Source organism: Parambassis ranga, chromosome 13, assembly GCF_900634625.1.
Source record: "Parambassis ranga chromosome 13, fParRan2.1, whole genome shotgun sequence".
Classification (NCBI taxonomy): domain Eukaryota; kingdom Metazoa; phylum Chordata; class Actinopteri; family Ambassidae; genus Parambassis; species Parambassis ranga.
Window position 1 is genome coordinate 11,396,188 of NC_041033.1, and position 26,157 is coordinate 11,422,344.

At 40.2% G+C, this 26,157-nt stretch overlaps 1 protein-coding gene and 3 non-coding genes across 6 annotated transcripts in view; 3 read left to right on the forward strand and 1 right to left on the reverse strand.

The window, feature by feature from the left end:
- Positions 1 to 2,334: 2,334 nt before the first annotated feature.
- fchsd2 (FCH and double SH3 domains 2) overlaps positions 2,335 to 26,157 on the forward strand; it is a 45,146-nt gene continuing 21,323 nt past the window's right edge. For 2 of the 3 annotated variants that reach the window (XM_028419600.1, XM_028419601.1), the window contains exons 1-8: positions 2,335 to 2,630; positions 6,251 to 6,348; positions 13,634 to 13,679; positions 20,674 to 20,753; positions 22,723 to 22,867; positions 23,004 to 23,137; positions 24,132 to 24,186; positions 24,329 to 24,457. In XM_028419600.1, coding sequence (XP_028275401.1) covers positions 2,610 to 2,630; positions 6,251 to 6,348; positions 13,634 to 13,679; positions 20,674 to 20,753; positions 22,723 to 22,867; positions 23,004 to 23,137; positions 24,132 to 24,186; positions 24,329 to 24,457 — 708 coding nt within the window. In that variant the 5' untranslated portion in view covers positions 2,335 to 2,609. Of the gene's footprint in view, positions 2,631 to 6,250; positions 6,349 to 13,633; positions 13,680 to 20,673; positions 20,758 to 22,722; positions 22,868 to 23,003; positions 23,138 to 24,131; positions 24,187 to 24,328; positions 24,458 to 26,157 lie in introns of those variants that run through there. The other variant, XM_028419602.1, reaches the window with a different exon arrangement.
- trnat-agu (transfer RNA threonine (anticodon AGU)) lies at positions 9,620 to 9,693 on the forward strand. Its single transcript has one exon. It is a non-coding gene; the product is annotated as a tRNA-Thr (tRNA).
- trnam-cau (transfer RNA methionine (anticodon CAU)) lies at positions 12,140 to 12,212 on the reverse strand. Its single transcript has one exon. It is a non-coding gene; the product is annotated as a tRNA-Met (tRNA).
- On the forward strand, positions 13,840 to 13,913 carry trnat-agu (transfer RNA threonine (anticodon AGU)). The gene has a single exon. It is a non-coding gene; the product is annotated as a tRNA-Thr (tRNA).

The following is a 26,157-nucleotide window of genomic DNA, read 5'->3' on the forward strand; positions in this document are numbered from 1 at the left end:
ACTTTGTATTCAGCAGTGTTTTCTGTTAAACTGGCTGCATGCAGATATCCACAAAACTTATGCAGTGCATCCAGTGTGATGTACTGTATCCTCAGTGTGCTGTTTACAGCTGAATGCGTGCCTCAGATACTTGTTGCAAAAAAAACGTGTAGAGGTGTGCGCTTGTCTGACAAGCTGCAGCCTGCAGATGGTGCGTGAGCTTTGAGTTCATCACTCATAACTTTCATTCAGAACAAATGTACAGTGGCAGTACACAGAAAATATTCTGTGTACTCCTTAAATGTTCAGGTAACAGCAAATCAAACCTACATAAGTAATGAAAGCCTTTTTTTAAATAGATAAATAAAAAAAGCAGATTATCGAGCAAACATTGAGATGTCTGCAAATATATGTTTTATATTTTAACATGAGTTTATCTTTGAGATGATCAAATAAAATAAACTCCACCTCAGCGTAAGGTCAGTAAAGGAACTGTCTGCTGTTTAGACCAGAAGTGTAAAACAAAACAAAAACTGTGTGCTGCTGAATAATGAGGTCCAGGAGCAGTGTTGAAAAAAAGTGGGCCTACAAACTGACTGCAGTGGGTGCTCATGGTTAAGAGATAAAGGGCAGGAATAAACAACAACAACATTTACACACACAGATTGGATGGAAACAAATTAACTCAGCCTAAGTCTTAAAGCTCCTGAGAAAATGTTCTGGGTGTAGCATAACTTGTAATGGACTGTGCTGCTTGAACATGTTGTTGAAGGACTGAACTGTCTGAAAGTCTGAACTGTGAGGAGTTGTGTCTCCAACCAAATACAGTCGGCCTGGTTTTCTTAATGATTACTTTGAAGTGATTAATTTACAGGCAATTGTGCAGTATTTCACTTGAGATAAGCTAAAAAGCAGAAATGTCAACATGTAATGTCAATGGCAATGGTAATATCTTACCTTATATGGCCAAAGAACTATAAATTAAATCAGAAATCATTCATTAAAATAATAATCCTGTCAGACTGTAAAGAAAACCAATGTAATCCAAAAATCAATGTCTGTCATTTTCTTCTGTGTCTCTGACAATGTTGTGCGAGTCTTTGGTTTCTTTGTGTTTCTGCTCCAGAAACTCTGTGTATCAATGATTACCTGCCCGTTAACCTTGTGTAAAGCACAAAGGGGGCAAGAAATAAAATGCATGTCCTGCCAGCTACTCTGTCAGGTTCTCTCTCTGGCCAGTATAACACCTTTAGATACAGTCAAGTAAGTTTTGTACAGTGCTGCTTGAAAGTATGTGAACCCCTTGAGCAGTTTGGATGTTTCCGTTGTTTTACCATGATTTTCTTTTACTTACTTTTGCACATACACTAATACCAGGTTTCGTGTAGTTTTTGGGCTTCTTAAACAAGTTCCACTAAACAAGTACATGCAACTGATAAAACATAGATCTGAGATTTTATACATATAAACTAGTGATGATAAAATAAGAACATCATGGTAAATCAACAGAAACATCCAAACTGCTCAAGGGGTTCACATACTTTCAAACAGCACTGTATATTTGCATATGCTGAGTTGAGAATACAGACTTAGTAACAATCAGCTTAAATTGATGACATTATTATTGCTATTATTATAACATTTCAAACATGTGCTACCATGTGTAACACAAAAACATGCACTAGGACAAACACATCTAGTGCCAAGCCTTTACAAGGATTTGACATCCTCTATTGTAATGTATTCCTTTAATTGTTCACTCAGCACCCTTTTAACAATGAACCCAGTGACCCTATTGTGCTCACTCTGGTCCCTGATATCAAACATATTAATGCTATTCTTTAAAATATTGGGAAATTTAATATTCTGAATGTGAATACATGGTGGTTTCTACCAATAAATAAATATGTATTTCATTAAAGCAATATTTTTCCTTCCTTCGCCTCGATCGATTTTTCTGTGATCGACTGCGGTTTCTTGTTGCTATGCAGGTCTGATGGACGCAGCCTCCGGTCGCTCTGTGTGCTCGGTGAAAACCCCGGTGCTCTGTGGAAACCGTGCAGTGCTTTATGTGATCTATGTGTTTTTATTATGTGATTTTCCCACACCTGTGTGTTACGAGTGTAGTGTCGAGAAAAGAGGCCAACAAAAAGGATGCCTCTCTGCTCCGGGTGTTTTCTTTTTTTTTTAAGCAGACACCGGCGCGCTGTTCCGCGTTTAACCGCACTGTGGCGCCATTATGTCGAGCTGCTGGATGGGGTTCCCCGTTAATAAGTGCCCCCTCCTCCTCCTCTCAGCTTTTTTCCCCTTCTCCGCCTGTTTGCTCCTCTGCTCACAACAGTACAGTACACTCCAGACCGCTCGCAGTGGCTGCAGCCCACACCAAGTGCGTCCAGTCTCTCCTCTCCTAGCTTCAGCTCCTGCTCTATATAAACTAGCCGTTTATCATAAATCATGGCCGCCGGAGTACAAATTTAACTCCCGTCTTTACCTCCCTGTCGTCCGGAGGGGAGGATTTTTTTTTGTTTTTGTTTGAGGAAACAAAATATTAGTCCCACACTGATTAGGATTCCCGTTTGGAATTACAATACATCTCACAGGGGAAATACCATTCATGTCAATTCTCCAAAATGCAGCCACCGCCGAGGAAGGTGAGTGATTTCCAGAGTCCGTTATTTTTGTATTTCATTTTATCATATTTTTTTTTAGCTTGGCTGTACTACAGACAATGACACACATATAACAGTATGGTAACCTTAGACGTGGTTATTGTGTTTTACCGGCCTCTCACAAAAGCAGCAGCTAATGCTGCAAGCTTAAAAAAACACATTAAAAGGGAGGAAGAGAGCATCGCTAGCCAACATTAGCAGCGACTGCTAGCTTGGTTAGTTTATTGACATTAATGTGCATCTGTCCAGCCGCTGTAGCGTGACCGTCAAACGTCAAACAACATTAGCTACAAAGCGCTAGGTGGGCTGCCATAACACGTTTCATACAAAGCACCCGTAAAACATAAAACCGTGTTTGTCTTGTCGCAGAGATCACTTTAAATACAAGCTACATTTTTAACGATAAAACAGAGCAGCAACGCGTTAGCTAGTAACGATTCAAGAAAGTACATGATTGCGTTGTTGCTTTGCTCATTTATTTATCGTGAAATTGTGACAGCAACCCTCCAGACAACACAGCAATTTAAGCTGTCTTTTTCTGTCTGTGTGATGCATCATGTCTTAAAGTAAGACCTTCAGTGCTTCCAGGGTCACATCATCTCAGCAAAGGCAGAGCTGACAAAAGCTTGAAAACACACACAACAAACACACTGCAGCCAGAGCCGTGTCTGGTGCTATTGATTCTGTATAGGTTGAGGAAAGACCTCAGTCACTTATAGCATTGAAGATACTCAAGTGTGTGTGCATGCATGTGCTAAAGTTTCTGGTCTAATGCTTTCTGTGTGTGTCCTGTCCTAAAATAGATGCACAAGAGCCAATTTCCCTGCTGTGAACCTCTGCTCTTAATTACCACATATTCCCCCCAGTGCCATGTACAGTCTGCCTTGGCTTTCTACACACAGACTGGCCTTGAACATGTCATATCATGTCTTAAAAACAAGCACTTGAAACAGGTCCCTTCATTATTGAGGCTGTGAAGTGTGTGTGTGTTTGTCAAGGGCTTCATTTCTGTCAATGTCTTTCATTCAAATACTTCCAAGAATTTAAAATACTGATGTGTTAGCCCTCTGCCAATGTGGCTGGCACGTTTTGTGCACTCAACCCACAGCATTGCAGCCAGACTGTATCAGTGTTTGGCTGTTGGATACTAATAATTTCTCTCCCAGTGCGACATATACAGCCCCTTAAGTGTTTTGTCTGTGTCTCAGCACATCTGCTTACAGACTGATCTCATTTCACTCTCATATATTAGCTTTATGTAGCTTAAATTGCTCCTACTGAGCTTGACAATAGCAGTGCATTGCGATAGTATCTCTAACATATACTGGGTATTGAGTGGGCAGTAAATTCTCCTATTGGGCGTATAACGTTAGATTTTTGTTAAAACCCTAGCCAAGATGCTCTTACAATTACCTCACAATTTGTTTCCCAGGCGGCATCTTTAAATGAAAGCAGCCTGTGCGCTCTGCAGAACAGTGGCATTTGTAGACCACAAAGGTTGCACTGAGCATTGTTGGATGAGATGGTCTAGACTACAGAGGATTTGTGCCATCGGCTGTCTTCACACGTTGCTTCTGTCTCCTAGCAACCTTCACAGTAGTTGATGCTTACCTTGAAAAGTGCACTGTTTTGCTGGTAAAGGTTGGTTAGCATTGTATGCCATATTACTGTAAGACTACTCCACATGCAGTGACTTTAGGGATAGGTTGGGTTACAGTGGATCCAATGGGTAGATCCTTTGCACTCTCACAACCAGGCAAAAAGAACACTGCATTTAAAGGAGACATGTGACAGCTTTGTTGTGACACTGATGCAGTTGGTATAGCCTTCTGAGTATGCATCCCCTGAACAGAAACACTGCCATATTCTTTGTTTGTACAGGCAAACGTGGCTAACTCGCCTAAATTCACACATAACAGTCCTTATGCTTCAACTGGTTATATTACAAGACCATCAGAAACGAATGAAGTAAATTGTGTGTATCAGTGCTAAGGGTTTGAGGCAACAATATAAATGTACCTGCTGCATCAACTACTACCACCCCACTGGATGTTTTTTTCCTCTAACATGTCTTTTAATGTGCCCCTTGTACCACCTTATATCTTATATCTCTTAGTTTTTGCTTCTTTTTTTATTCTAGATTAACATTATCCTTTCATTTTCACTTCTATTTCCTTGTCTCTCTCCCACATCTTACATTCTTTAGTAACTACTCCTCCCCTCAGCAACTCTTCTCCCCAGCCCCCCATGTCCATGTCACCATTTGCACATCCCATCCCCTCCACCCCCTTCTCTCTCTCTCTCTCTGAGTGATAGAAGGTAAAATCAAGTGAAGTCATTTTGCCCCGATAATGTAATGAACCCCTCCCTCCTTATCTTCAAAGACGCAGCACATGAAAGAAAGTGGCTCTGCAGTGTGTGTTGACATCTGTGTGTGTGCATGTTGTTGATTGTTTTGTCTAGAACACTCATGAATTTACCCACTGTTACCCTGGTGAATGGCTGATGGAATTCACTCGACAATGCACAATGACCTTCACAGTGACTGTGTGTTGGCAGGTGGTGTGTGCATAAAGCCCATTTGTGTGTTAAGGGCCAGATCTGTGTCTGTTTCAGCACAAGATGCTGTAAATGAGGGGGGATATCACCCAAATTAATAAGTGTACGAGGCAATACAATAAGGATCTCCTCCCACACCTCACAGCCGGTCTGCTTATAAATGCTGTTATGAGTGTAGTACTGTAAGGACAAAATGCCTACATCATCCTCTCCAAAAGTCTGACGAAGTCTGATTGCTACATTGATGGATGACTGGTAGCAGTATGTGTGACCTGGAGCAGAGCACTCAGATCACAGCTGATTGGCAGATAAATTGTTTAGGGTTGCATCACTGTGAAGAAAATCTTGGTTGACTGAAATTTGACCTACTCTTCTTTCAATCAGTTAGGCCTTATTACCCTAAATTAATTATAGATTACCATAAAAGATAATTTCATCCTGTTATATGTATAATATCATGTTGGCTGTGCAAACTGCTATTACACAAACTTCTCAAATCAGTCATCTATTCCACACTAATCACCTCTATGTACATAGTGTCAGTTTATTTGTAGCTTACAGACATACAGTAAACATATGTTAGACCTAAGCTTTTTCTAAGGTCCCACCCTTCTTGTTGACCACACGAAACCTTGTTTTAGGAAAAATGCGTACATGTGGTCAAGCACAAGAAATAATTAATTTGAATTTAATTAAATTGTAATGTTTTTTGTCATATAGATAAAACAATGAGTACTCCTGTTGAATAACGTTTGTTTTGTTCTGATAGTGTGACTTGAAAATTACATGCAACCTATAATCCAACAAAATGGAAGGATTATTGATTGTAGATGGATATGGATTATAAATCATATATGAGTTTATTGCAGTCAGAGGCATTCATTATTATATCTAGCTTCATATCTTTTATTATTAATACTAAATATTAAATCAGTGTAACATGTGATTTGCTGTAGGGTGGGATGTTGTTATAAGTAACGTGTCTGCCAAGCCGAGGAATGAATAAATTACATATTCTTTACTTTTCTTTTCGTTTCCTTTAGGTCAAAGTGACACAGGAGCTGAAAAACACTCATATGGAGCAGATGACAAGACTGCACTTTAAACACCAGACTGAATGTGACCTGCTAGAAGACATGAGGTATGAGCATGTTGCTGTGGTTGACTCTCTTTTTTTCTGAGCATTGCATTTATCAGCAGCCAGATGATCTAGTCCTCATTGCTGGCTGTGATGAGCTCAGCATGTACACATGGACACAGCCATGCACAAAGAAATAAAAAATGTGAAGGAAACTTCTAAAGAGTGAGGGAGACATGGAAAGAGACAAAAGAGAGCAGGAGGATTGTCATATTCCAATTTTTTTGAGAAGCTCAAAGTTTTTAGGAAAATGATGAAGGAATTTCCTGCTGCCCTCTTCCTGCTCCTTGACTGTTCCTTTCTTCTTTTGCAGTTTCATTCTGTATCACTGTCTCTGTCTGATCTCTGTCAACATTTCCCTTTCCCTGAGTGTCATTTCTTTTTTCTGTCTCTTCTGCTTTGACGATCATTTAGTCCGTCTCTGTATCTCTCTTTTTCATTTTAGCTCAGCACTGTTTACTCATGACGTATGCGAGTTGGCAGTTTTCCCTTTAGGATTTGGCAATGGGAGGAAGCCTTGATTCCTTCACACGCTCTCATTTTCTGTGTTGACTAAGCATTGATTATTTATGACAGCAAACTCTCTAACACTATCTGCTTCTCTGCTTTCATGCCCGTCTTTCACTCTGTTTCCAATTTTCACACTTTTCCTGCTTCTTCTCTCTCTGAGACATTCCTTTCTGTTTCTCCCCTTTTCACTCTTGGGGGCAGCTCCAGCTGTTTGAGAACAGATTGGCTTGTTGCTGCCGGCGTTTGTAGAGTGAACACAGCTCTGGTCTCACTTGTGGGAGAGAAAGAGCGCCCGTTAAGCATATGTGACCACAATGTGTTAGTTCTTTTAGTCAGTAAAGGGATGGAGCTACGTGCCACTGGGTATGGGTCTACAAATTGACTTTGTCATCCTTGTCGTTGAAAGACACTGCCTGGAGTGTCTTCCCAGTGTGTTTCACTAGCCTTTAATGTTTTGTAATTATTTCTGATGACACATTCTCTTGGTGGTATAATCGGGAGCAGCAGGGAGGTGCAGTGATTAGGGAGATCGCCTTTCGATTAGGAGACCAAGGCTCAAGCTCCTGCAGCCACATGCATCTGCTTAGTTGACGTGTCCTTCAACAAAACACAGAGGCCTTGCTAATTTTTCTCAAGCTGAGGTGGTGCTGGTCTGACTTTGAAAAATCAGAAGCATTACTGGATATCTGAAACTCACACCAGCACCATGTGAATTGAACTTCTCTGTCTGCTCATCCAGTGTACTACACTGTATAAGCCAGCTGTCTTTTCAGCAGCACAGTATCCGAGGTGCTGAAAGAACAGCAGTCGGCTAAATTGTTTTCTTCAGTACCTTTGAAATAATTGCACTAATCGGTAGATGACATAGTTGTCGAGCATGTTACATGAGAAATGTACACTATAAAAATTATTATTATATTATCTTATACTATACTATTTTGTTTTGTTTTGATGACCTGCCCACAGAAATTAAATATTGACAGTTAACAACTCCTACTGCATCCTTGAGTGAAAACAATGTCACTTATTGACATGTCTCATCCAGAATCCAGAGTTGATCAGTGCAGTTGGTGCCTGTAAGTCATTGAATAGACTGTAGACAGTAGGAGGCTAGCTTTTTTTTTGGACTGAAAAGTTTATCCTGAAGTCAATAATCTGACCTTTGCTAAGGTTCTAATGTCATACCTCCTAACAACTGAAAGACCTTTTAAAACCTGACAAAGTGGGTGACCTTTTCTTGCATAAAGCATACAGTACACTTTAACTCTCAAATCCCAAAAGCTGCTTTGAGGATATTTACCCCAATTAATCCATGAACTGCCTTTAATCAAAGCACTCATCCATACACAGACACATACATCTACAGTACATGCACAAGTTGCTTCAATATATTAAGCCTGTATGTTTAAAAATAGTACAAAATAATAAAATAGAAGTAGAGCATAGACCGTAAGAAAGAGAAAGGGCAGTGTATTTAATCCTCTGTGTGTGTATTTAGCTGGACTGGGAGGATAAGAAAAAGAGAGAAGAGGAAATGATGACTAGTTGGTGTACTCGGGGAGTCAACTTACTGTCCCCAATCCAGCTAAATCCGCCATACCCTTATGCCCGCTACAGCTACACAAACACATAGGCATTGCCCAGTGCTGACTCTCTCAGTCTGTCTTATATTCACCTTACAATCCTGAGCTGAATAAGGACACTTCAAGTTTATATAATGATATTATATTTGAGCGGTAGCGCATTTTCTGTGTTTAGAGTTTTGCAATTTGTGTTGTACACAAATTTATTGTCCAAATATTAGAAATGATCTGCAAATGTTATTGTAATGTAATGGATCTTCATGCTGAGTAGCTGGATGAACCTCCCCAATTTAAACCCACAATGCAATCAGAGATAAACTAATGCTTTCTTCTGTAGCTTCCATCATTTAGGAAGATGGGGAACAGAAAATAAAAAAAACTAAATTAATGCAAAGCCGTTTTGCATGCTGCTAATGCAATTAGAGCTCTCTCTGGATTTGGCAAAATCACACACTAACCAACCTCTGCGGTTTCGTTCTTGTTCCTTCTAACTTTAAATTTAGATGATTCTTCAACCTTGACCTACTGAAGCTTTATGTATTTATTTTAGGAAGAAACTCTTCTTAGAAACTTATCAGGTAGCACAAGCACTAATGTTGCGTGAACTATGTTTTGACACTTGACACTTCCGCATGAGCCCCAGAGGTTGCTGCTTGATTTTCATTTGTTGTGTTCGAGAGCTTTTTGTGCGATTGGTCTGAATTTTAGAGTGTGGTGAATGTGGAGAAGTGGAAAAGCTTCCTCGGGTATGCAGATTCCACACAGGTCAAACAATACTGTCTGCTAGATCTATTGTTCAATCTTTTATAATGCAAGCACGAACACGCCCACCTCTCTGAACATTACTGGCTCGTCTCTTTCAGGTAAACAGATATTTGGGCAAACAAGTAAGACTGAAATCCCGAATAGCTTCCTCCTCTTCCCCTTCAAACATATTCAACTAAACTGCTGGTTGAGCAGCGAAATGTCTTCAAAACATTTGTCTGTGTGCAACGTGCGCAGTGTGAGGACGGTAGGAGGAGTTCTGCGAATACACTCAGCCCTGAAACGAACTTTGTTCTTGCCACCTTGGGAACACGGACAGTATGTAAGAAGTTTTAGAAGGCCTAATCATTATGTCTCTGTAAGCTTTGAGTTCTTTATATGCCCCCATAAAGGGGTGTGGAGGATGACCACAGCAGGGCGCTGTGGCTTAGTTGGTTAAAGCGCCTGTCTAGTAAACAGGAGATCCTGGGTTCGAATCCCAGCAGTGCCTTTTCTGGCTGGCTTTACAGTCACTTTAGACCAGATATCCAGTTGTATAAATTCTCTGACCTATTTTTGGGGGCTGTAACCAAAGTTCTAAATCATGCTGCCCCCAGCAAGTCTTTGACCAATAGTTGCTTTTTTAATCACATAAAAAATGTTTGAAGCAGGAATGTGCGATGTGTGCACATTGTCCAGCAGTGTTCTCTAAGGCTTTAGCACAATTTGAGGAAGATAATAAGTGCTAAGTTAATAGCACACACCCTGCAAATAAATAGTTTGAACTCAGATTTCACCGGCTCCCCAAATGCCTGCTTGGTTTTGGAGTGTGAATCTGCTCTATTATGTTTAGAACTGATCACACAGTGTGAAAACATGACTGCCCCCCTTTCCTGTGTCTCTGTCTGTGACTCATGTTGCTTATCCTTTTGTCACTGATCTCAGTCTGTGTCCTGTTAACCATTGATCTCAGCTTTTTTTCTGTTTGATTGTTTCCGCTCTCTGCCTTTCAACTTAATACCCCCCTTGCCCTCAACACACCACCACACATACAGTACACACACTTAATGTCCACTCTCAAGCACTTAAGTATTTCCTGTCAGACACACTCATCTGCAAGTCTGTGCATTTTTGCTCTCCCTTTATTTATCCTGCACAGCTGAGGCTGACATAGACAGAATGGTGAAGAAGCAAAAAGATGGACAAGATAAAGAGTTAGATTAGTCAGAAACAGAAAATGTAAATGGACACAGACATACTACAGTGAAGTACACTTTGTCTCAGTCTTAAATATATAGCCTATATCTTAACAGCAAAACTGCACTCTGAAATTCTGCTCACTTTCATTTTGTTTAGGAAACACACAGTGCCATATGAACATACAGAAATGGGCGTGAGATATTTCTAGCTGATAATTGGGTGTCCGTGTTTACATATGCCGTCTCCACCGCAATGTAACCATGGCAGCATGAAAAGCCTAGACATGTCCAAACGTCCCAGTGAGGATAAGTGTTTGTTGGTCTGTGTCTGTGGATTGTTGTTGGCTTTTGTGTTCTAGATACACCTTACTAGTACACAAGTATACTCCTGTGGACCAAAGCTGCTTATTTTTATAGTGTACATAATTAGAAGTAATAGAGGCAGTGATTATTTTTGTGTGTAGTTTCAGCTATTTACACTTAATGCACCAATGCTGTGGCTTAGTTGGTTAAAATGGCTTTCTAGTGAACTGCCTTTAAATGCCAGTAGTGTCTTTTTAGTACTTGAATGAGTTTTAATTATGAAGACTTTCAGGACCTCTGATGGACTACACCTCAGAAAATGTCCAGTTTTACAAGCTACCTTTTCATGGTTATACCAGACCTGCAACCACCTAATCCTTGTTACCTAATAAAAGAAGCTGACTGGTGTGTTACTTTAGGGGCAAGACCTCACCTCTTTATAATGATGGATAATGGTGGGTGGTGCTAGCCCTTATAGACCTGGTTAACAACAGCTCCTGACCATTTTTAGATGGTCAAGATGACTTGCAGGTATTAGTGTATGTTGACCGAAGTGCATGGCCCTAAGGACAACATCAGGTTTTCTAAGATTAGAATGTACAACCTGAAAAAGGACATAGGCGATTGAGCAACTTGTGAAACCTTACTATCTTAAGTAATGATAAAGACATCAGTCTTATCTGCACTGGGCTGTAAACAGTTGTAAGTCATTCAGTCCTTTATAGGACAAACATATTTATGCAAACATGGGAGTTAGACGAAGTTACTATGAGCAGGAATTCCAATAGTGTAAGAAATGCCAGAACAAGTGTTTGGATACATTTTAGGTTTTACCTTTGATTTTAGAAGCTTGAAAATAACATACACTTTCCATAGCAAAGGTTAAGTATACTGGGAGCTTGCTTAAAGAGAAGCTATTAGCAAGATAAGGAATGGTAACCTCCAGAAGCAAGAATTCTGGTCAGCTAACAACATCTGCATCAATTTAATAAACCAACCAGCCGACTGAACACTAAAAGAAAATATTTCATGTCAGATTTCAGTTCCCTTCAGCATAATTGATAATGAAAGCTTTATATGAGTGTGCCACACAATTGGACATCTTACCCCACTAGCTTTTTATTACAGAAAACTGGAATAATGTGTTTTTAATGATTGCAGTCAGTCTAAACTGTTTCATCCTTTGAACTGTTTCTTTGTCAAAAGGGAAAAGTAGTGCAAAACTGCAATCCAGATGCATATCATTGCCTAGATATGGTAATTTAGACCCAATCTTTTTTGCTTGTGTCTGACTTCATGATGTTGAGATTAAGGCTTTGTGGGGACTCTTTATTGTTGTTGTTGAAGATAAATCTTTGTTCAAGTGTAAATATCTATAATGGACAGTTGTTCATATCTTATAGATCAGTTCAGTGTGACTGCTCTTCAGTTCTCAGTGTTGTTGCTCAAAAGATCTGCCCCGTGTGAGGCTCGAACTCACGACCTTCAGATTATGAGACTGACGCGCTGCCAACTGCGCCAACGAGGCTTGTGCTGTTGTGTGGGGAGGCAGTCTGTCTCATGGGGGGGGGCAGTCTGTCTCATGGGGGGGCAGTCTTTCTCATGGGGGGGAAGGGTAGTTGTCATATACAACTGCGCCAACGAGCCTTGTGCTGTTGTGTGTGTGTGTGTGTGTGTGTGGGGGGGGTGTGGGGGGGGGGGGGGGTCAGTCTGTCTCATGGAGGGGGGGGGGGGGGGGGGGGGGTCACTGAGTTTTTAAAATCTCCTACCCTACCTTTAAAACATTTTTTATGTCTCTATTAAACCCAGCAAATCTAATGCAGCCTCTGTTTGCTAAACAGGCTGAACATACAGCAAAAGCTTTAACACTAAATGATCCCATGGGAAAAGTTTGACAAGAAGCACTGCCCTATTTGTTTGTGCTGTAATTAGCATACAGAGAATTGGCTGTAATGCTGTCTATTGTTACTGTAAGTGTGTTCATCCTCTCTTCCCTTCCCTTTTGTATTTTCATTAAAGCAGTTAATATTACAGCTGGCTGTTTTAATTAAACAATTTATTCAAATGGAATATTCCCAGTGGGTGTGTGACTTGAAAGTCTAGGATCAATACATGCGTGATATGAGATAATGCAGTGATAGAAAATGCTAATGATGAGGATACTTCTGAAACCCATATTATACTCAGTTGCTATTTACCAGTGAATACACTTACTATCCACTCATTATTGTTATCATATGCTCACACAACTAAGCCCTTTTTGCACCAAAGCAAGCCCACACAGCCCCCTACAGAAACTATATACGTTAAAAACTGTATAAACAATGCCCAGGCACTACAGATGTATCTTCTCTGGTGGGTGAGAAGTGAGGAGGTGTGATTTTTAAATATATATTGTTTAATAATTTATAACAAAAAATAAATTGTTGTGCACCTGGCTGTGTACTCCACACTATATGTTCAGGGGCAATATAATTTTCTGTGTTATCATGTAATCATTGTTATGTTTTTCATTCTGGACATTCCTGGGCTGTGATAAGCACTTCTACTGTCTCTGCTGCCAGGATGTGATGATGAGAGGGCCAGGGGAAAGTTTGTTTGTGGGTCAGAAATGGAGCAATTATTTTTAGAAAGAGTAGTTGAGCAATGAAGAGACAACTGTAATTACTTAGTTGCATAATCTGTGGTCACCCAGTTCGCTCTTGGAATGTCTAAGGGCTGCACTTATGCTGTTTTCATTATAGAAATACATGTTGTACACAAGCTACTAATGGAAAACAACAGATTTATGTTTTCATACTCCCGCTGTCTCACAAAACACTATAAACAGTAATAGCTGATGATGGGATTTATGTGATATTACCTATGCATGTGTTCTGTGTATGTTACCCAATGTGGTACAGTATGTCACCTGTAAACACTTTAACAAATCGGTGTTTGTCTCTGCAGGAGCTACAGTTTGAAGAAAGGGCAGCTGGAGCGGGACTATGCACAAGTAAGACTGACTTAACTTTTGTTAAATATATGCTGAACCACATGTTAACAGAACTTATCAGGAGTTTGTTGTGGTATAATAATTGTTTTCTTTTTGATGAATTGTAGAAATATTTGTGTGTGGTGCAGCGAATATTTTCCCATTTTTATCTATCATACAGGGCGCTGTGGCTTAGTTGGTTAAAGCGCCTGTCTAGTAAACAGGAGATCCTGGGTTCGAATCCCAGCAGTGCCTTTACCAAAAGGTGATATTATGAATTATAGTTGGTATCAACCAACATTTTTTGGACTTGACTTGAAGACTAAGTTTATTGCTTGTGGTGAGAGTGATTATCAAAGCTGAGGTGTGCTCAGGCAAGGGGTATGACTGATGGGACTAAAAGACTGATTTCTTAGGGAGTGTTTTCTAGCATAATGCCATTTGAGACTGTTATGACCCTCAGTCGTATTTTATGTTTATTTGTGCCATATTATGTAATCTTTTTGTGTGTGTGGCAATGCTCTGTCCCTCTCTCTTACTCTGTCACTTTGCCCTTGCCCCACCTTTTAAAGGAGATTGAGCAGGGGATAACAAATCATGCTAGGAAAAATAAAACGTTTTGGCCATGTTAAGTGTGGGGTGTGGTGAGTCACGGTGGTTTAGTGTTAAACTAATAAACAGGCGATCCTTTAAATTTGTTAATAAAGTCTTAGCTGAACTATTTATGTTTTTGTAGATTCTCAGCTACATAACAAATACCATTTGATTGAGATGCTCTAGCATCATGCCAATATATGTTGTTGGACAGTACTTTCTAATGAAACCCAACAGTCAGATACTTTGTGCTAATAAACAATATATTCTTACAGTTTTCAGTACTGTTTATGTGCAGAGCAGAAATCTTGTATTGAAAGCCAAGGGCTGATAAGGTTGGAAAGCAGACTGGGAGAGCCTTCCACTAAATACAGTGATGACATATGTTAGATGTGCTTCGATTTTTGCTTTTGCAGTAGCAGAATGGCTGATTGTGATTACCGCTGAGTACTGATTGCAGGCTTATTTGAGGCCGGAATACAGTTTTTGGCATAGCTGCAGCCATATTTGGTCTTTTTCACATCTTCAAGTGACGTGGTGGTCTTTCTTTTCATCTGTGCAATGTTTAATATGGATGTGAAATATTCCTGCACACTGCTATTATTTTTACCTCTCTCCCTCACTCTTTGTCAGTCCTCCTCCACTTCTGGTTTTAAAAGATGTTTGTGATGAAGTTAAGCCTTGTGCTCTTACCTCTAATTGCTCCAGACATGTTGAGTGATATCAGGCTACACACCAAACCTTTCTACAGTTTTTCTTAACTTTCAACATAGGCTAGAAGAAGAAAAGTAATATTAAAGCTGCTGTAGCGAGCAGTCTTTGGGCTAGAATGAGCTGTGAAAAGGTTTTTTTATGCAGTGCAGCCTAGTCACTTTTTTCGGTTTTTGTTTTTTTTCCCAGACTGCAGTGTGTTATCAGTATAAATCACTGACTTTGATTAAACTATGTCATCTGAACAGATTCTCTGATTCACTGGCATTTTGGAGACAGCCGATATTGGCCAATATTGGTCTATTGTGATGATAAGCAGCATCTGCATATCTGTAATTTGTATGCTTGACCAACCTCCCTAATTATAACAAATACCAATGTCATATAAATTAAATTTGAAAGGAAGTTTTTAACCAAGACTAGATGAAGAGATTTCCTAATTCTCATTATTCAGATTAACACATGTGCTTCAGACCACATTTGGGTTTTCTTTTATCCATTTAGTCATCTACAGAAGTTTTCAAAGTTCAACAACTGCAATGGATTGTTGCATGTAAATAGTTGTCATATATACCAGCAATAGATTGTCTTCATTTTTTTGTGTAAACTGCTGTTAATTCTTGCCACAAGCAATTCCATTTCAGTAGTCTCAGTAGATTTATTAGGTAGGTAGGTCATGGATGGATGCACATATTTGATCTGCCAATACAGCACCATACTGGACACCATTGCATGTTGCAAAAAGTGGTCCTTCTTTGTTTCACTGCTGCCAACAAATTGATTCCTTTCAATTGAAGGACTTGCTTTTTTTTTATACTTGGCTATTGTCACTTTGAACGAGGTCAGACTGCTTCCTCACCATGAAATTATTTTAATCTACAAGACAGACACTTTGTAGTGGGCTGTTGATTTGTCAGCACACACAAAAGGAAAACATATTTCCCTGTAGAATGCTGTGTCAGCGTATTGGTGCTACTAAGCATTAGTTGAGTGGTGTCTTAAGTAGAAACGAAGCAGTCAGTACTTGCCGCCAGCAATGTGAATGACTGTCTGATTTCCATTGTGTTTGTTGCTGCTCAACTTAAGCTCCCATCACACACACATCTATGTAGACATTCTGAGCGATGCTCTCAGCTGCAAAATCCTTCCGTAGCTTAATGAAAAACATACTAATACATGGTCCATCCAGCTTTTAAGTACATATTAACATACAGATTCATTCTATTCAGCTGTCCACACAAATAAGCTTTGTTTTGTAGTCCTGTAATGTCTGCGCTATATATGCAGTATAAAAGGGATAGGGAGAGAGGAAATATTACTTGTTTGTGTGGGTTTGAGCTTGTGTGTCTTCATTTGCATGTGGTTTGATTGATCAAGTGAAAGTGCTGTGGCCAGCCCCCCTGGTTCCAGGCACTCATTATCTCTCTCTCTCTCTTTCACTCTGACTTATATTCTCTCTGTCTTTCACTATTCTCCCTCAGCAGTGTCTTGTTCACCTTAGAAATAGGGGTTGCCTAGCAACTACCCCCCTACTCACTAGGACAATAGATTCCTTCCTAATTGTAGGTGTGTGTGTTTGTGTGGGAATGCATCAGTGTGTTTTTTAAATAAATGCGTGATAAATGCAAAACAGAAAAAAATAGTTTTAAGATCAGATAAGGACAGTAGTTCTTTGGCTCATTTCACTTATCACAGTGGGCTTTTTCTACTGCATTTCTGCCTTTGGCTCTTGTCTTGCTCTCTATTAAACACTCAGGTACCCGACTAGTGGCGGCTTCCTGGAAAATCGAACCAATCAGCTGTTTCAAAGGGAAGATGTTCAGAGAGACATAGAAAGAAACTGACATGTCAAACTACCAATATAGAGCAAGAGGTAGAGAAAGAGGCCAGAGGGTTGGTGTAGGAGGACAACAGTGTGAAGATGCCACCGTTTAACCTTTGTCCTTTCACTGTGTCAAAACTAGGCATCCCCTCTGAGAAAGGAGTCAGCCACAATTACCAGTTGTCAATCAAAAGCTCCATGTCATGTGAGTGTGTTCGCATGTGAGCTATTTGTCCCATATTCTCCTCCCACGATCAGCATTACTGGAATAGTTTCAGGGTAGGGTCACACTGCACTGTACTGCCCAAAAAGGCCTGCCTGCCATGGCTGCTGCTATGTGTCCTTCTGTGCACCCATAGAGCACTGTTGCTTGTATCGTGGTTTTAACATTGTGGGTGATTTTATGTTACAGAAGTTACCTATGAATTTGTTGTCTAGTAGCCTAAATTTCCCTCTTTATCTCCTTTGTTTTTTATTTTCTTCTCAACCTTTTTTTCTATATAATGTATGTAACAATGGCTCATCCATTACATTTAATTGTGCATCTGTCTCAGATGTAACTGATGTATTGATCTACATTAATTTAAAGGTTAATTGATGGGGAAAGGCCAGAGAACATGGACAAAGTGAAGCAGTCTCACTGTTCTCTCACCAACTTATTCTGCCCAGGAAAGCAGCTGTGGTTGCTTTTTAAGGAGAAGAGAAAAAGAGTTTTTTCATATAGAAAGCCTAAGGCAGGGACAGCCCTCAGAACAGAGCAGGCACCACTGACAACAGATATGACATTGATGAAGTCAGACACAGAATAGAAAGGAGGAGCCAGGTTGGAGCTAGGCTGAAATAGAGAAGAGAAGAAATAGAGAGAGTAAGCAGAGGAAGGTAGGAAAGCAGTTTAATTGAGGCTCCATGTGTAAAAATGTTCCTACAAGATACGTAAACAGAATCAGCTGATGTACTGGAAATTTGGACTGAGTTGGATTTTATGCATTGTTATGTCTTTCACAATACACACAGCATGTTTTAAAATGAAAACATCTTAGTTCTGTGGTGTGTCACTGTCTCTTCTCCTCATCTATTGACCCATCTCTCACTCATCCCTGACGTTACTTTAGCTTACTCTGCAGATGTGGATGTTACAAGCTCACACACACACACACGAACACAAGCAAGGCAGAGAGTTTTTGGCCAAGGAATGCAGACATGAAGAGAAGAGAGATAGAAAAACAAGTATATCGATTTAAGAGGAAGTTGAGAAAGTAAGGTGGTTGGAAAAGACAGACACACAAAGGCAGAAAGAAGTGAGAGAAAGACAGCAGGTGGAAAGTGAGTGGAAGTGACTGAACAGGAGAAAATAAGTGAGTGGAGGAGCAAACACAAGGTAGAAGTATGAAGGTGACCTTCTTGTCGTTCAGGGATAAATTAAACTGACACTGTCACATTATGATTTTAACAATAGAGTCCTGCACTCAGTAACCTCACATTTAAGGTTGTAGTGATGTAATCATCAATTATTGTTGTGTGGACAGTTAAGGAGTTGTTTGGACAAATTCTGGGTGTGGAAAATGAAACAGCAAACAGTAAACATGTCATCTTAAGGCCAGTGAGCAACAATTATGTCATCATATCCTGACCTCTAATTGTAGTGTCTCCTATGGTCTGTAATTTAGAAATTTAACTCACACATTCACAATGAAAATAATTACAGGATGTCGAGCTTAGTTTACTAACTGAATATATTTTCAGTAAATTCTTACACACACTCTGGTCTCCTCAGGATATCCTGCTGTCCGGGCACCTTGTTTGCCACTCCGATCACAAAAACAGGATGCCTGTGAGTGTGTGTTGTGTTTAACTGCATTTGTGTGTATTAAAAGGAACAGTTCCACCTCAGCCAGACCTCACAGGAAGGGCAGAGGGGTTGCTATAGCAACATGCCATTCAGGTGGTTGTCAGGTGATGACAGGAATGAGATAGGAGGATGGAGGGATGAAGTGTATTGTAAAAAATGAGCCAAAGAGAAAGAACAGTAGCAAAACAGATAGGAAGGAATGAGGTAGGCAGAATACAAACAGGAAACCTGAGGATAAAGCTACAAAGAATATGAAAATGGGAAAAAAAGGAGGGAGGAAGGGCGGGTAGAGGTTTGGGTGATAAAAGTGCAGCAGAAATCTTGCCAAGTTGTCCAACAGCAGCTCTGAGAAGCTGTTGCAGCATTCTCTCACCTTACATTTCTTGCATAGTAAAGGAAGGAGTCTCTTTACAAACAGTATGAGCCAGAGAAATTATTGGTATGAATGTTTATACAAGGTATATCAATCAAGTAGAAATCAAGTCTGTATTTGTTATAAACAACTACAGCAGAAAGTGAAGGTATTTTTCAGAGAAAGAGAGAAAGCTGTAACAAAAATAAAAGAAACAACACAGACACTTCTCTCCCCCCACTGTGAAATATCAGATTGTCAGTTTAGGAAATTCTGGAGATAACTGAGTATTATCAGTGAATTATCGGTTAATATGAACTCGTTCAGGAGCGGCTAAATTGGTGGAAGTCAATTTGTCAAAGAAGAATTCCTGTCTGCCTGCCAGCTCAAATCGAGTGGGTTTCTCAGCTGGCAGCAAACAACCTCTCCTGCCTTTGAACGTGATGTGTGTATGGGTGTCGTACACACAAAAAGTAAATGCACAACACACTCACACAAATGGAAGGCAATTAATTCCCAGGCACTTTTATTACAATTTTAATGGTGTCTCTCTTTCCAGCCCTCCCCTCACATTTTAAAACAAACTTGCTCACATCAATACCACCCACACCCAGTCCACCCTGTGTTTGACTATTCTTCAAACAAACATGTTTCCTCCTGCAATGAACAGTGCAGTTTATCTGGTGGATGCCTTGGTCACTAGGCCAAGGACCCCCTGAGAACACAAGCCTGTGCGTCAGCTAAGGGTAAAATGTAGACAACTAGCGACAAACAGAGGGGGAGATTAAAGCTAGTTTATCGAAAGTAACAACACAGGTGGGACAGAAATTACTGAGGCTTGGGTTGGAGGGATGAAGGGTGCAATCAAACAACACTTGAAGACAGACCTTTGAGAATCACACTATTAGAGACTTGATGCTTGGGAGGAAGAAAATATTTGTAAACTGAGACCAGATTTGCATGCTGATCGGGAACTTGTTGAAAAGGATAAATGAAAGGATGTGGTTTGTGGGAGTAGAATATTACTTTGTCCCTAAAGCTTCATTTGTCCTGATTGGGTTGTTGTTCTTCTGGTGTGTTAACAACTGAGGATTTGCTCTCCTACTCACCCCTATCCTCACATATACACAGGGACACAAGAGCAGAGTGTTGTCACTGCTGACACAGTGACCCAGTCTGGAAGATGTAGGTTACCCTTTTTCCTTGCAGCCCCTGGGTTTCTGTGTGTACACACAGGAGCTGACGAGGGATTCACTGTTGCTGACACAGAGCTGTTCAGTTGTGTTGTGTGTTCAGTTATTTGCCAAGTGCCAAACACTTTTGCTGTGTTCTTGAAACTAAAATATAATGACAGTACAACGGAAATCAAAAGTTATGAGGTCAGGTCACCAAGCATGAATGAAATTTTACAAAATAGTAGGTCTAAGAGGAGTAACATAGGATCATTATGCTTCAATCTGTTATAGTTTTTTTTAACTGTCACTGTAATATCCTGCCTCACAAACTTTCCAAACTTGCGTCATTTGTAAACTCCATTTATTTTCATTCTAACAAGAAGCACTGCGTTGTGTGTTTGTATCAAAAGGCTTCTTCTCCAGGGATCTGGCAGTGATTCATTAATTAGAAAACAGAAGATGGTTTGGCTTTAATTATCCCCAGTGACTCATTTCTCATCTTGTGCATCCAGGCTTTGCAGAAGTTAGCGAGTCAATACCTAAAGAGAGACTGGCCTGGAATAAACCCTGATGACCAGAGAACCGACTATAGGTAGGTCTGTGTGCTCAAATAAGGTGCATAACATACTTTCCTGTCTAGTGTTAACATATATAGACAAACAGCCATTACATTCATGTCTTTGCTAAATAAGGGCTCTAAATTAATCTCAATTTAGTTTTGAATTTCCTGCAGTGAACAAGTGTCCAAAACAATAAGGCATTATGTAGCATAGCGTAGTAGTAAATGTGATGACCTTGTAACATACTCCAACCTGTCCAGAAACAGTAAGGCAGCATACATTGCTCAAAAAAAATAAAGGGAACACTTAAACAACACAATGTAACTCCAAGTCAATCACTCTTCTGTGAAACCAGCCTGTCCAGTGAGGAAGCAACACTGATTGTGGATCAGTTTCAGCTGCTATTGTGCAAATGGAACAGACAACAGGTGGAAATGAGAGGCAATTATCAAGACAACCCCTATAAAGGAGAGGTTCTGCAGGTGCTGACCACAGATCATTTCTCTGTTCTCATCCTTTCTGCCTGATGTTTTGCTCATTTTTGCATTTTGTTAGAGTGTTTTATTAATTGAGATATATGATGTGTTATTTTAGTGTTCCCTTTTTTTTTGAGCAGTGTACTTATCTCATTCTCCTCTCTTAGCACTTTTCAATAAGAAGAGCCAATGGTTAAGATAAGATAAGATAAGATAAAACTTTATTAATCCGGAAGGAAATTCTTGTGCCAGAGGTATCAAGTTGCATTACATGCAGTTAAGTACAGAGTATCAGAGTATCAGAGTATAAGTGTCACTATAATCCAAAAATAAGAGTACAGTACGCAGTATGAGCACAATATATGATACATGGATACAAATATGGAGATGTAAGGTGCTAAGTAAGCATAAATATAGACAAGTGGAGGGAATGACAGTGATGCCTGACATGATTATCTAGCGCTTCTCCCTACAGAAAGGGGAGGAGTTATACAGTCTGATGGCCACTGGCAGGAAGGACCTCCTGTGGCGTTCTGTGCTGCTCCTCGGTAGTCTCAGTCTACCGCTGAATGTGCTCCTGTTCATATGAGACCCTGTTTACACATACTAATACATCCGTATTTTGAAAAACGAGACTTCCCTTCGTTTGTGCCTTTCATTTACACATAAACGGAGTTTTCGCCTCTGAAACGAATCTTTCTAAAAACTCCGGCAAAAGTGGTATTCGCGTTTCAATGTGAACTGACGAAAACAGAGAAAAACAGAATTTGCGGCAATCTGCGCGTCAGTTCATGCGACCTTTTTTTGTGTAGTACGGCTGCCGGAGTAGGCTGAAGTCTAGTAATGGAAGCAATCTGGGTAGCATTTGCATTTCTGTTTCTGTGTAAGCACTTTTTACATGTTTGCAATTGCAGATACAGCTCCTCCTGTAGAGGAGCAGAGACATGTTAGGTCTCGGTTTTCAGCAATTTTGGAACAACTTCTGACACAAAGAGCCAGACGTCGATGAGGCTTCTGATTGGCTTGCTCGGCTTTCTCCTTCTGCCTACACTACAAACACTACACACTGCCACCCACAGGTCTGGCGTAGTCATGATGGCTCTTGGGAGCGTATTTATGCAGCTTAATGTAAACGGAAACTTTTTTGAAAAGGATGATGTGTGCACAATGTTATTTTGGAAAACAGAGGGAAGGAAATATTTTTTTCAAAATACCCGGCTATGTGTAAACGGGGTCTCAGTGAGATAGCAAATGTCTCTCAGATTTCCTAAAAACACCAACACCAGTTGTTAGGAGTAGGCTGGTGCCTAATTAAAGTAAACGACATATTTCTTTCAGCTGACACACTAACCTCAAGTGCACATAGTGGTTTTGACATAGACAGTGGCAACTATACATCGCTGAAGAAAATCACAAAATTCAGCCTCTCTTCAGGCAAAATGTGTGGTCTTCTTACCAGCTGCTCGTGGGAGTGTAAGTTAAGAGTTTTGACCCTGCACCTTATGTCTTTTTCCCCTCCAACAAGGAATGTGTATGCAGTGTGGAGGTCCTACTTAGAAGGCACAGTGCAGGTGAGCCAGTCCAGGCTTAATGTATGTGACAACTACAAGAGCCAAGTATCTGAGCCTGCTAAGACTGTTAGATTCTATAAGGAGCAGCAACTCAAAAAGGTGAGTGGACATGTGAACAGTGGGAGTTAGTCATATTTTCCTGAGGCAGTTTTTGTTCTCTATCTCTTCGTCTTGTCTCAATGACTTAGCGTGACTCATATTTTATCTCTTTCACTCGCCTGTTTTCCCTTCACAGACCATAGATCAGTTGAGTGGCATACAAGCAGAGCTGCAGGAGTCTGTGAAAGAGCTGGCAAAAGCAAAGAAAAAATACTACGACTGTGAGCAGGTTGCTCACGCTGTACGAGAGAAAGCTGACATAGAAGCCAAGTAAGTCAACCATTGCGCTGTGCGTGTGCCAGTGGGGATATGTGTAAGTATGAAAAAAGTCTAAACAGATGGTCTGCATTGTCAGAAAGAATATCATCAAGAAATAATAGGCTGGCTAACCTCACAAAGAGAGGCATCATTAGGGTGAAAGAGGCAATCAATTACATTCTATATGTACAAATGCATATAAAAAGAGGAAAAAAATACATTAAATACATTACAACACTTAAAACTTCACAGTAGTTCCCGAGTTTGACCTATTGCTGATTGAGTGTTGTTTTCCATCCCTAGGTATCAGTAGCTATGGTGACATTTTCAGTCCATTAAATTCTCAGTTCTGGTTAGTGCTCACATGAATTGGCCAGTCAACTCTTTTTGCTCTCACTCAGTAGAAAGTCTCAGGCACCGAAATAACCGTGTTTCCTTTGTGCCATTACAGGAGGATACTGTATCTTGTGTGTGTGTGTGTGTGTTTCATGAGAGAAAATGATGAAACATTAGTCATTGTCAGGCCCGAGGAACACACAGGTAGAAACTGGTGTGAAAGCCGAGGCACACAGAAGACACCGCATTTTTAACAGCTTGGTGTGTAATAGAAACGCACATTGTGCTCACATATATTGGCTTATGTACAGTACACACAGCACACACATGCACCCGTGCACACAGGCGTGTTCTTTTATTTTATCAAGCAGGTCACTCACATGTCACCATTGATATAAATCATAATGGCCCGCATCAGGCTGAGATTTAGTGCTGTCAAGACTTCAGTCGGTTCAGACCAGGGCCAATTTATGATGACTAGTCTGAACTAGAGATTGCAGCTATGATACTGAAGGCTTTTTTTCTTCTTTCTACCCTAACTTTTAATTCCTACATGTTAATTTCAGTCATCAGTCTGAATAAGTTGGTTTTAGAATTAAATTTTGACAAAAATAAAAATTGAGGCCTTTTTGTCAGGTTTCAGTTTGCACTGTTTTGTTTGTTTTTTCAGGTCTAAACTGGGTCTTTTTCAGTCAAGAATTAGTTTACAGAAAGCAAGTGTTAAGGTAAGAAAGCCTCTCCTTCAAAGTCAAAAATGGCTCCATAAAATATGGCTTTCTAGTGGATTATTTTAAACCATGATACATAAACAAATGGCCATTTCACTTTACTCTAACATGATATGTCTCTCTCTCTCTTTTGTTTCAGTTGAAAGCTAAGAGAAGTGACTGCAATTCCAAGGCAACACAGGCCAGAAATGACTACTTGCTAACGCTAGCTGCTGCCAACGCTCACCATGACCGCTACTATCACACAGATCTGCTGCACTGCATACAGGTACACAGTTCCTAATGAGAGGAAAGGTCTGAGCAGCAAGTTTATATGCAACAGAAGCAGAAGGCTTCAGTTTGTAGTGCTGTAAGAACATTTTCCTCCACTACAACTACTACTGACCTAACAGTCTCACTGGGATAATACCAAGAGGGAGCAGTGAAACATTTTCTTCTTCTAAAATTTCAATTCAGCAGCTTTGGATTAAAGCACACTTTTGATAAAAATGTACAAAACCTCCCATTTAGCATCAGTGGAATGGCTCTAAGAGGAATATAATTTATGAAAGAGTTGTGGTTTCACAGCTTTGACTCTTCAAACAGATTTACAGAATTCTGTGGGTTTAAAAATTGGATTTCACAAGCCCATTCTAACGTCTCTTCTAAGCATTTGACAGGTAGCCAGGAAATCAAATTGTTCAGAATGCTAAATAAAATGTACAGTGGAGGAAGACTTTAGAAAAAAGAAATTTGTGTGTGATATTGAAATCCGCATTGAGTCCAAATCAAGCAGTTTCAGTTGTTTTACATAATGTTGGGATAATCTAATTAATGTTATCGTGTGCATGTAAACACAAAGGCATACACATACAAAATGACAGCCTGACCAAATCCCACCCACACTGGGAGAGCAAAACAATACACTGTTCTCCATTGGCTTTGTATTTCATGAAGGCGTTTCTTTGTCATCTTTGTCTGTTAGTATGAAAAACCTGCATACACCTTATAGTATAAAATATTCCCAACAGTGTTGCTGCTTTCATTTTTGTTGTCTAAACTATGAAGTACACTGAATGTATTCAGAAATCCTAGTGATTTTTCTTTTTATATACTTTTGTTTTTGTCCATGATCCGCCTGAGGCATGCATGGGCCATCTATACTATGAGTATATTCTGAATAATAGATCCTTAGCTCCCTGTGACAGAAGGACAGGACTGCAGGGAAATACGCACATACACAAATATGTGCATGCAAACACACAGAGAATGAGGGACACTGCTTGAGGGAGACAAGCTGTTCTTCTTTCTCTCTCCTCTGCAGTTTTTATTTGCAGTGTTTACAGGTCTTCACCTGAAAGTCAGTGATAACAGCACTCCCCATCAGAGGGGGATCGGCAGCCTGCGTTCTTTTAACAGTTGCAGCTGAGATATTATTTTCTGATACCGTCTCACAACAGGAAGACCACGCAGAAATCTTACAGACAGCTAATTCTGCAGCAGTGAAAATCCATCAGGTCCCTTTAGCTAGATCGAGCCCTGTCATCTGTTGTTAATGTTAAACCAGATGAACAATGTGTGGGAGAGATGACTGAAGGATAATAGAATGGCGTTCTGAGGATGATAGATGAGGAGCCTTCCAATAGATAGCCTTGTTTAGATCAAAACTTCACTTCATAAATACTGACTGCACTGAGAACTATAGGGGGCTGCAGTAATAACTTATATGTTATATACCCGCTGTCCTTGTCAATGCGACAGTTGTAATGAAAGGACTCCACATCTCCCTCTGCTGTTGGCAGTCGATGCTGTTATTACTCTATATATTCAAAGTCCCCTGGTAGACAGAACTTAAACCTCTGTTCACCTCTGTCTGCTGCACCATGCTGTACTTATTGTTCACAATGATGAAGTCAGACACTGATGAAAAACACACACACACCCACTGGCCGTGGTACAGGGACGTGGCTTTTTCTGGAAGCTGACTCA